Below are 12277 nucleotides of genomic sequence, written 5' to 3'. Positions count from 1 at the left end.
TATAGGGTGTACTCTCATTCATCATAATTTCAGGGTTAGAACATCTCTGGTCCTTGATGGTGGGGGAGTATTCATAACCCTTCTAGGCACTGGGAAATGTCTAGGTTCACCACCATGTTTCGAGTGGTGGGAAACAATATGTTTCTGATGTCGAAGCCCCAGCTGGCTCTGCCATTGTAAACTTTTACTTATTGGCACATCCACCACAGGGTTGATAGTCTTAGGAAGATGCACCCGATTTAGGGCAGGCCTTCTTACATTAGTTTTTCTGTCTGAAATCACCATGGGAGGAATAGCGGACCCAGGTAGGAAACTGCAGAAATGTCCTGACAGTCTGAGAACATACTAGAGTTCTTTCCTTTGAAACACACCCCTGGTTCTGAGGGTTTGTTTATGGGATTTATAAACATTATTAATTGGGCCACTATTAAAAAGTCTTAAAGTGGTCTCCTCTGAATTGACTGAGACAGCATCATCCTGTGCGACCTTCTATTAAACTCTATTTGTCAGATCCCAGATGAGGATTTAGCATGTGACCTAGGTATGTTGAATAAGATATAGACAAAAATATGTCCAGTGGGAAAAATTTAATGGTTTTATCTAAAGAGGCCTCTGAGCTATTTGTATGGGCCTAGCAAGAGTTCATCTTAGATACCTGGTCATCTCGATGAAAAAGTTTTAATCAGGACAAAGGGGCAAGTAAGTCCTATCTGTACAGTTCACAAGACGAACAAATGTATAGAGCTTAAATCACTTTAGTGAACAGAGACAAACAGAGTGAACTATGTTACTTTGAAGTTAATACCCTCACTTCAACATCCTACTGAACATTCTGAATAGGTTTAAAAAGCTCTTCACGGGTTGCAACAGTTTCAGCGATGATATTTTAATTTAAATCCAATGATTTAATGTGGTCGCTCCCAGTTTTAACATTGAGGGTTTTGATCTGAACTCTCAAAAAAGGATAATGGTCTTTGTCAAGCCTAATATTGATGCAGTTCTTTAGGACATTTTTCTGCTTTCAGTCCTCTTGATTCAGACTTTGTATTGCCAGCATCTCCCTCTGGGCTCAAGATTTTTTTAGGCATGCGGCACAAGAAATCCTCCCAGTAGGTTCCTTCACAAGGTAGTCTTACCAACAGATGCAGGTAAACATATGACATCAGGAAACTAACTCTTCCTTTACCATTCATCTATAACAGAGATAGTCTTTTACTTGAAACCTGTCAACTGAACAGGAAAAACTCTGAAGATATGAGAGTAGTTGTTACTTTCTAACTTGAAAAAAGAAAGAAACACCTTGAGGGTGAATAGGAACATAGATGGACAGAATATCCCACTTCCTACTTAAAGGAAGTCATTAAGCCAAAAAAAGTGTTTTTCAGACAAACATGTGTACATTTATACAGTTACTACTGATTTATCTAAAGCTAATGTGTTTTTAAATATTGAAAGTTAAATCAGTTACTAAATCATAAGATGCAAATGTTTCAAAAAAAGATCTTAACTGCACTGGTCACACATAGCTCTAAAAAGATCCGACTGATTATGTAATAAAATCCTTCCATCACCTCTTCTACATTTTAATCACTCCTGAATCCAAAACTTGGCTATAATTACTACCAACCATTTAAGTAGTCAGCTGACTCATTCTCAGCTTTCCCTGAGAAAAGATGACCAAAATAGTGTGCCCTTACTGGCTTTTCCTGATAAGTTCCTTCTTAGCACATGGGTTGGCCCCAGATAGCCTAAACAAAGGTTGCGTGCGGCCGCGATTTTCGCGCTGTGCGGCTTTTTGAAAAAAAACGCGTTACATGACGAGCTGAGCTCGTTGTGAGCATGCGAGCGGCGCAACTCATGACGAGCTCAGCTCGTCATGAGCATGGAAGGGGTTAAATCTCACTTTCTAAAAAAAATATAACTGTAAGAGAATGGGCTATTAATTGGAGTGGATGTGAGTCCACGAGTAGTAAGTCCACAAACGTGTTGGTTAAAAAGACATTTTCAATAATTTAAAGCCTTGCTTGACCCTTGGTATCTATGGCACAGAACAGACAAGCTTAACTTAGGAAAATGTATAAAGCATTTAGGAACACCAACACAATTAAAAATAAAAACACAACACATAAATCGCACAACCAATCTCTAAAAATTAAGGAAAAAATAAATAAAGATGAAAAAGTACACTAATATATTTAGAACCCGGTCAGTGGAATCAGAGATATGTATATATTTAAATTTTTAGGACAAACAGCACCAAGTAAAATAAAGCTCCAATCAGAAGGCCTGGAACCTACGCGCGATCATACGTAGGTCAGATACATCTGATGAGGCTTCCTGAAAAAAATGACATCTTATGAATTAGGGCCTGATTTATATTTTATATTGAAACAGCGTCAGAGTATACATAGTGCTAAGATAATGGTCCGCCTGCTAAATTTTAATGCTGCAGACCATAGGTTCAATCACAGAGGACACAATTCTCTATCCCCACTGTGATCACACCCATCTGACAGCCCTGTAGAATAAGGGCCGTTGGAGGCAGACTATCATCCTAATTTAGATGGGCTGAATTAGAGATCAGTTTTCACTGCCTGTCACTGCCAGGAAAACCCTGACAGTAAGAGGCAGCGAAAACTGCAAAATGATCCCCTCTCCATGGGAGAGGACTCCCATGGCAAGGGGAAATGTTTCTTTTTTATTTTCAAAAAGAAAATCCTGCTTGGTGGTCATTTATAAATCTGACGGGCAGTCCCTCCTCAAACTCCCTGGCAGAACAACGGGCCATCTGCCAAACCTTAAATCAGGCCCCTATTTTTTTGGTTGAAGTAGAAACCCTGGAGTGGGGCTGTATCCAGTGAATTCCTCTCAAAATAAGACTGCCGCTAATGCTGTTGTTTTGGGTGGTGGAGTACCCAAACAGAAAGATTTAAACTTCCTTGCCCTCCGAAGTCCTCTTGTCAACCAAATACTTTTCTGACCTACGCCTGGTCAAGATTTCTTCTCTGAGGCTTAGTCTTATTTTTTAGAGCGCAAAAAGCATCAATACGGACAAGTCGAGAAACTGTTGCCAGGCAGGTCACACTTGAGTTCAGATACTTCAACAAGGGTACACAAGAAGTTTTCATTCAGATGGTAAAGATCTTCGAGCTGAACCAAATGGATTTTTCTTGCCAACCAAGGAAACACCTTGCGACGTAATGTAATCACTCCCATGTTGTCACTTGTGATGTAGTAACATGGATATGTCTGTGTCTGGTCTCTTGCATTTACTACGGTGCTGACAGGTTGGGTTTCATTGTGCATATCTTCATGCTAGAAAGAGACTCAGCACTGGACAGTGTTTTGCTTAAAGATGTAGTAGTGTCTGGGTGATCGGTGTCTCTAATGCGGAACACTAATGGAATTCAGACAGCAAAGAAGTGTATGGTAAGTGTGTTGAGCCAAGAGTCTCCTCATATTTGCATCACTGCAGGGCTGCAGGGCTGGACTGGCCATAGCGGGCACCGGGCATTTACCCAGTGTGCCGGAGGGTTGGAGGACGGTTTTGTGCCGGCAGGTTGTGGTTTTGTCAATGGGGGCTGGTTTTGCAGCAGTGCTGCAATATCGCCCCCCTGTAAAGAAAAGTAGTAGCAGTGCTTTTTGCTAGCACCCCCTACCCCGCCCCGATGCCCTGAGGGCCTTGCCTTGCCCACTTTGTACATATGAGCTATTTATGCTCATACCAGTGTTTAAGTGGTTAATGGTTAAGCAAATATCTAAAAACAATAATCAAATTCCTTTTTTCACTAAAACTGAACATTAGCTCTGCCTTTCTGCCTAAAGCACTCAGGGGGATATGTACAATGAAGTGGGGGAGCGTGCCGTTAGCCTCCTGGGCTTAACGACATGCTCCACCACTTTGGAAATGCAAGGCTGCACCATATATACAAGAATGTGGTTCAGCCTTGCGTTTCTCCCTGCAATGGTGCTAAATTTAACAACTTAAAGCCAATGCAGGTCCCCTTACACCAGAGTGCAAGGGTGTTTGCGTGAGAGGGAGGATTGGTTATGTGTAGGAAGGCGTCCCTTCATGCACATAAACAATTCTAAATTGCCATTTTGTAACTTTCATGTGTGCTGCTTCATGCAGCACACATGAAAGTTACAAAATAAATTTTTTTTTAAATATTTGTTTATGAACAGGAAGGGACACTTTCCTGTACATAAACAAACCATGGCATTTTGCTTTTTCCATGTGTGTTGCATAAGGCAGCACACATGGAAAAAGAAAAAAACTAGGAGAAATAATGCATTTCTCCTCATTTCGACAACTTGAGACCAGGATTTTCCTGGTCTTAATTTTGGCGCTGCCTCCTATGTAGGCCACCCATGTACATAGGGAGCAGCATCAAATACACTGGGTGTTCCAGTGGAACGCCCACCGCAACACCCACTGCAAGCCCCTTTCACGCTAAACATAGCATGAAAGGGTGCCTTATGTACAAGGCAGCATTAAGCCACGTTAAGTGGCTTAAAGCTGCCTTGTATATTATACAAGGACCCTATCGCCACGGGAACGTCATAAAAAGTGACGTTCCAGTGGCGATAGGGGCTTGTATATATGCCCCACAGTTGTTTTCTTCTTTTGTTCACAATTGGGTCAACAAAGGACGTCTGTGCCAGAGGGACTTTGGCTTAGTGTAACTAAAGTGCTCGTCTAACCAAATAGGCAATAACTGATACAGTGTTCCTTTTCTTTAGACAAGTTATTTTGTGTGATACCTCATTGGGTTAAATCAAATAGCGAGAAATACAATTAATTTTAAACCAAATTTATATGCGATAATACATAGAATCAACAAGACAATTGAAAACAACATTAAAAAAATTAACTTCTACATATTAAAAACCCATGCAACCTCCTTGTAAAGAATGTTGTGAATTCAGAGGTAAAAGAGAAGAATAGGTGATGAATCAAATTGAGTGGAGTTACGAGTTAGGTCACAGGTGAGTCCCCCAATTTTTTTAAGATCAGGAGTTTCAACCGAATGTAAATTCAACTTAATTAAGTTAAGAGAATGGCACTTTTAATGCCAAAGCTCAATTTCAAACTTATTGCATTTAATATGATTCAAACAAACAAGCACTTTTTGAAATATTAACACTATTAATTCAAATCTCTGATCAAAGGAGGTTTCAGGGGAGGAGGTATAGAAGCAATAGCGTTAACAGTGAGGGAACTTAGAATGTCTCCCATTTGATAGATGAAGCAATGCTAGAAGTGTCTGGGGCAAATAGATGTAGAAATGGGTGTATGACGAAAAGGAAAGCTATGGGAGGCAAAGTTGCTCAAACGTCAGTGTCAGATATCTTTTGAAGGCAAAGTATTTTGACACGACCTCCACACTGAAACCGCATAAAGAAGACACAGTGGACGAGAACTAACCCTAGCTTTCGAGAAACCAGATCAACTAAAGCAGTGTGACCTGGTTTTGTGTGGCACTCTAATGGCAAATGAATCAGAGAGCAAACCGGTGGGTCAACATTTTATTAAATGGTCTCTCCATGCATAAGATATCTAAGGCATAGATTGCACTTTACCTAGAATACTCTTGGGGCCATATGTATCAAGCAAAATTGCATTAGCAAACGCCGAAATTCGCAGAATTGTGGCGTTTGCGAATGCAATTTTGCCAAATGGTATGTATTTAGGCAAAATAAGGAATTTCAAATTTTGCGATTCCTCAAACGCAATGTAAGAAGCACCAAAAAGTTCAATTTGGGCTTAAGGAATCACAAATTACCACCAACTTCAAGTTGGTGTTAATTTGCGATTTCTTCGAAAAATTCACTTTTTTGCAGTATTCAAAGTGCAATGTGAAGCACATACATGCCCCTAGGGCATGCATGTGCGCCACATGTGCACCCATGCTTATTTCAGGGGTGCATCACGGTGTCCTTTTGACACCCCTGCACCCTTGAAATTATTGTCAATTTGTCATTCTCAAATTGCGAATTGCAAATTGAGAATAACTTCCCATTCATTCCTATGGGCCTCCTGGCCCATAGAAATGAATGGGAAAGTATTCCTTAATTGCGATTCGCAGTTTGCTAATCGCAATTAAGGAATATTAAGAAATCGCTTAAAAATTGCGATTTTTTACATACATCCCTATTTGCAATTCTCAAATAGCGATTTCTAAAAAATCGCTATTCGAGAATCTCAAATCAGGATGTTGATACATATGGCCCGTGGATACTTGCCTGCCTGTAGAAACTGCCACTGTAGGGTGTATTCAGGATACTGCTTGGTTTCCTAAGAACTGAGCCTCAATACTTTACCGTCACAGTAATATAAAAGTTTTATCGTGAGTGCAGCTTTATGACATCTGCAGGACCACTTGCTTAATATAGTGCTGCATGCTTTTATTATTGTTTTGCACAATGCAGCTCTTTCTATTTCCAAGCAGCAGTGCTTGATTTCTAGTTCGTCTTTGATGTGGCCCAAAATTGAAGATTGCCAATCCATGTTAATAATAAATTACCTATTTGTTTCAGTGCACAGTATATTTACAGTCTGCTAACATTATGTAAATGTCCATAGCCCCTTCTATGACTGCGTGCAGCCCTAATGCATCTTTTTATTGCTGCTTTATTCAGAAATGTCCGGAGAACACATTCGACACGTGGGTGTTATCATGACACGAGCTGGGGCTGTCTAAATTACATTTTCTCCCACCTTGCTTGGAAGCCTCCGACGGAGGCAGATTTCACCTCGGAAAGGAGCGGCGGAGTAGAAAAAAAAAATCCCCTGAATGTTAGCAGAGTATAACAGGATTAAGCCTCGAGTAGCTTAGCGGCCTTCTGACAGCTAGTCTGAGGAAAGACATTGCCTAATGTGACGCCCCACACGCCAGACTTGGCAGCCAGGCTGCTAAGCGCTGGCTCTGGAAGCAGAGAATTAAACAAATGTGTTGTATTCCAGCAGGGCTGTCTTGGTAATGAGCACTTATAAATGTACATACTATTAAATATGGCTCAGGGTCTGGAAAGAGCCATCGCCCTATGTGGGCAGCAAAGTGTTTAGTATGGGCGCGGGACTGCACCTTCCTCAGACTACACTGCAGGTACTTAAAGGCGAATCAGTGGCACATTGGGGAATCTTTCATATGGCTGTGACAAAAATGCAAGCTAGGCTCCTAAAGGTGGTAATTTAAATGATGATTTAATTGTAACATAATTATATTTTTTTGCAGAGGCAAAGGTCCACTAAAGAATACGTCAGACGTCATAAATGCGGCCAAGAAGATCGCAGAAGCGGGCTCGCGGATGGACAAACTTGCACGCGCAGTTGCTGATCAGGTACTGTCACACACTGCCAATACGTAAAGATGTCTGTTGTGCAGGGCAGGAGTAACAATTGGACTGATGTGCTAAAAACATTCTGCAGACGTGAGTGGGTAGAGCGGTCTTTGCACAGCATCCTTGACGCTGCAGACGTGGGTAGAGCGCTCTGTTGCAGACATGTGTAGAGCACTCTTTGCACAGCATCCTTGATGCTGCAGACGGGTGCGGAGCGCTCTTTGTACAGCTCCCTTGCCGCTGCAGATGTGTGCGGAGCGCTCTTTGCACAGCATCCTTGCCGCTGCAGATGTGTGCGGAGCGCTCTTTGCACAGCATCCTTGCCGCTGCAGATGTGTGCGGAGTACTCTTTGCACAGCATCCTTGCCGCTACAGACGGGTGCGGAGCGCTCTATGCACAGCATCCTTGCCGCTGCAGACTGGTGCGGAGCGCTCTTTGCACAGCATCCTTGATGCTGCAGATGTGGGCGGAGCGCTCTTTGCACAGCATCCTTGTCGCTGCAGACAGGTGCGGAGCGCTCTTTGCACAGCATCCTTGCCGCTGCAGGTGTGTGCGGAGCGCTCCTTGCACGGCATCCTTGCCGCTGCAGACGGGTGCGGAGCGCTCTTTGTACAGCTCCCTTGCCGCTGCAGATGTGTGCGGAGCGCTCTTTGCACAGCATCCTTGCCGCTGCAGATGTGTGCGGAGCGCTCTTTGCACAGCATCCTTGCCGCTGCAGATGTGTGCGGAGTACTCTTTGCACAGCATCCTTGCCGCTACAGACGGGTGCGGAGCGCTCTATGCACAGCATCCTTGCCGCTGCAGACTGGTGCGGAGCGCTCTTTGCACAGCATCCTTGATGCTGCAGATGTGGGCGGAGCGCTCTTTGCACAGCATCCTTGTCGCTGCAGACAGGTGCGGAGCGCTCTTTGCACAGCATCCTTGACGCTGCAGATGTGTGCGGAGCGCTCTTTGCGCAGCATCCTAGCTACTGCAGAAATGTGTAGAGCACTCTTTGCCCAGCATCCTGGACCCTCCAGACAAGAGTGTGTAGAGCACTCTTTGTCCAGCATCCTTGACCCTCCAGATGAGAGTGTGTAGAGCACTCTTTGCGCAGCATCCTTGACACTCCTGACGAGAGTGTGTAGAGTGCTCTTTGCACAGGATCCTTGCCGCTGCAGACACGTGTGGAGCACTCTTTACACAGTATCCTTGCCACTGCAGACATGTGTAGAGCACTCTTTGCACAGCATCCTTGACCTTCCAGACAAGACTGTGTAGAGCACTCTTTGCGCAGCATCCTTGACCCTCCAGACGAGAGTGTGTAGAGCACTCTTTGCACAGCATCCTTGACCCTCCAGATGAGAGTGTGCAGAGCACTCTTTGCACAGCATCCTTGACCCTCCAGACGAGAGTGTGTAGAGTGCTCTTTGCACAGCATCGTTGCCGCTGCAGATGTGGGCGGAGCGCTCTTTGCACAGCATCCTTGCCGCTGCAGACGTGTGTGGAGCGCTCTTTGCACAGCATCCTTGCCGCTGCAGACGTGTGTGGAGCGCTCTTTGCACAGCATCCTTGCCGCTGCAGACGTGTGTGGAGCGCTCTTTGCACAGCATCCTTGCGGCTGCAGACGTGTGCGGAGCGCTCTTTGCACAGCATCCTTGCCGCTGCAGATGTGTGTGGAGCGCTCTTTGCACAGCATCCTTGCCGCTGCAGGTGTGTGCGGAGCGCTCCTTGCACGGCATCCTTGCCGCTGCAGACGTGTGTGGAGCGCTCTTTGCACAGCATCCTTGCCGCTGCAGATGTGTGCGGAGCGCTCTTTGCACAGCGTCCTTGCCGCTGCAGACGCATGTGGAGCACTCTTTGCACAGTATCCTTGCCACTGCAGACATGTGTAGAGCACTCTTTGCACAGCATCCTTGACCCTCCAGACGAGAGTGTGTAGAGCACTCTTTGCGCAGCATCCTTGACCCTCCAGACGAGAGTGTGTAGAGCACTCTTTGCACAGCATCCTTGACCCTCCAGATGAGAGTGTGTAGAGCACTCTTTGCACAGCATCCTTGTCCCTCCAGACGAGAGTGTGTAGAGCACTCTTTGCGCAGCATCCTTGCCGCTGCAGACGGATGCGGAGCGCTCTTTGCACAGCATCCTTGCCGCTGCAGACGTGTGAGGAGCGCTCTTTGCACAGCATCCTTGCTGCTGCAGACGTGTGTAGAGAGCTCTTTGCACAGTGTCCTTGACGCTCCAGAAGTGAGTGTGTAGAATGCTCATTGCATAACATCTGTGACACTGCAGACAAGAGTATGTAGAGCGTGTTTGCACAGCTTCTTTGATGCTGCAGACAAGAGTGTGTAGAACACTCTTGCACAGCATCCTTGAAGCTACAGACGAAAGTGTGTGAGGCGCTCTATACACAGCATCCTTGAGGCAATCTGACCAATGAATGAGCTCTTCTGAAGGTAACAATCTGTCACAGTGCAAGGAGATACCTTCTAAGGGTTAGCATTAATTCTGCCTCATGAATATTAATGAGGCAAGGATCCTTGTTATCAGATGCAAAGCAGTTATGGAGGCCGGCAGGGGACAAAAGACCTTCATCTGTATATACACAGTACCTACAGTGCCACCACTGCCCTTTAATAGGACCCGGGCTGCAATGTATAAACTCTTGCAATGCTGTGAAAAGGACAGATCAAAAAGCATAACATTTGAAATAAGAACAACCACTGGTAACTAACAGGGATGCAGCGGCTGTCTAGTCTCCCAACTTCCCACAGTTGTGTTTTGCATAATCTGAGCTTTCCCTCTGGGACAGTCTCGACTGTCCATACTGTTAAGTTAACAAGGCAGTCTGTAGCCTTTCAATGACTTTCAATCCCATGAGCAGTCATCAAACATTAATACTTGTCCATGCCAATTTCAAGGAAGAGGAAAGTCTTTTTGTGTCAAAATCTTTTTCCTGCAAATCAAAAGAATTTGACCCTTGACATTGTCAGTCACAAAGACATATTGCTACATGCAATGTCATCTTAATAAATTGCACTTTGGCATTCCATCCTCAAAAAAGTCTGTCACATTGCACAGCACAAACTTTGCAAAGGTTAAAATAATTCGATAATCTGGGTCATTTCTTTCCTCTTAGCAATGGTATTATGCTACTGTCTTTCTGGACTTGGCTAGACAGCCGCCCAACAACAAAAACAGATGGCATTGCACCTCCTGTTCCTTCTGGCATTTGTAATTGCTGTTCTCTTTTTATCCATATAGATTTTGAATTGGTGCCTCGGCTAATGCAACTGAGCAGTAATAAGAAAACTAAGGAGCTTGTATAGAGTTTGAGGGCTGGTCAGTGAGTCTGCCAGCACAGTGTTGTGATTTACTCCACTGCCCTTGCAGAAGACTGACCACAATATTTAGTTGTCTGCTAGGTAGGCAGAGATTTATGTGCTTTCAAGGGAAATTAATCTTTTTTTTTTTGGGACAGCTAGAATTCTATTGCACTCCAGTGCTGGCATAAACCCTTATTCTTTGAGAATCAGTTACCGCCTCTATTGAGGATTGGTAACTGGTCAATGGTTGCCAACTGGAATTGCGTTCTCAAACCATAAACACCTAAACGGAATTTAACGCCCCTATGATATTCCTTCCAAATTACAATTTGGTGTGAGTCATGAAACCCATTTTAATAGTGAGAAAAACGTTTCCGACTCATAAAATGGCATTTATACATTACAAAAAGTAATTTTCTGGTCGCAATGTTGAAACTAATTGGGGGGCACTACCAACCAGAATATAAGATCCTTAAGTATTGCCCGGCGGTGTCGCCTTTTGAACCCACAAAGAAGTTAAACTATTGAAGAGGCAGGCGCTGGAGACTGGAAAGCAGGAAACAAGGTTTTTATTCTCTCCGGAGGAGAACACAACGAAACGGACAGAAGGTATCGTTCTGAGGTGCTCTAACTGCATCCCTGAGGCCTGGCCTCTTATACACAAGTTTATGACTTTATTGTACATTACACATTCATGTTAAAGCTTTGATGTATGAAAAAGACATTCCCGGAACTCCCTTTGAGCCCGTTCCCACACACATTTACAGTCGAAGTCCCCACCCTAGTCACAACAGGTGATGAGTATCACGCAGCTGGATATTCCGCCGATTCACGGAATGTGGGGGTTTGATCGGATCTCATGGAGTGGGGGCTTTGATCAACCCGGGGATCCTTTGATGGGGGAAGCTTTCTATTGTACGGGGAGGGGCAAGGGATGGTATCGGCAGAGCTGGGTGTCGGCCTGGGAACGGGGAAGACAAAACGGGCACACGGGGAAAAAGGGGGTTTGCATCTAAGGGCCGGAGATCATGAAAGGGAAGCAGGGAGGTGTCGCGCTGGGAACAGGATGAGGGCCTGGGGCAGAGCAGCGCCGAAGAGGGGTTTATGACTCAAGGCAGGTGCAAGCAGGGGGTGGTCAGCGTGCAGGCTTAGTGAAGGCGAAAGGCTATGTCAGGGGCCAGCGGCATGCAAAAGGGTTCGTTCTGATCGGGGCATCTAACAAAATGGCGGGCGCGCACGACAAAAGTGTGGCATCAGGGGGAGAGGCAAGATGGCGCAGATAATGTTCACCGAAACGTACTAATTTTCAACAGTCCTCCCTTTAACATTTTCAAGACATCTTGCTGGTTCATTTTCTACTCGGCTCTATTGTGGTGGGCATGAGAAAGAAAACGGTAGGAACCCTAGATGAAAAGAGTCGTAAACAATACATTTTAACATTTCTAGTTTTTAGGAGGTGGGCCTATTTGATAAACTTTGATCAATTTGTCTAGCAGGAAAGTCATAGAAATGCAATACAAAAACGATTCTGTAGCGTGAGCAGCAAGTACCTTTCATACTGGCAGGTGATTACATATATATCAGGTTCGGATTGGAGCATGATCAATACAAGGGCGGCTGGGAGAGA

General features: G+C 44.7%; 1 protein-coding gene across 1 annotated transcript in view; it reads left to right on the top strand.

Annotated features, from left to right (window-relative positions):
• CTNNA2 (catenin alpha 2) overlaps nucleotides 1–12277 on the top strand; it is a 2858593-nt gene that overhangs the window by 2612905 nt on the left and 233411 nt on the right. Inside the window, exon 16 of the mRNA XM_078679035.1 lies at nucleotides 7239–7344. Within this exon, the coding sequence (XP_078535161.1) occupies nucleotides 7239–7344 (106 nt within the window). The remainder of the gene's footprint in view (nucleotides 1–7238; nucleotides 7345–12277) is intronic.

Source organism: Lissotriton helveticus, chromosome 2_2 (assembly GCF_964261635.1).
Source record: "Lissotriton helveticus chromosome 2_2, aLisHel1.1, whole genome shotgun sequence".
In the NCBI taxonomy this organism is placed as follows: domain Eukaryota; kingdom Metazoa; phylum Chordata; class Amphibia; order Caudata; family Salamandridae; genus Lissotriton; species Lissotriton helveticus.
Note: the sequence above shows the minus strand (reverse complement) of the source record. Positions and strands in the feature narration are given on the sequence as shown.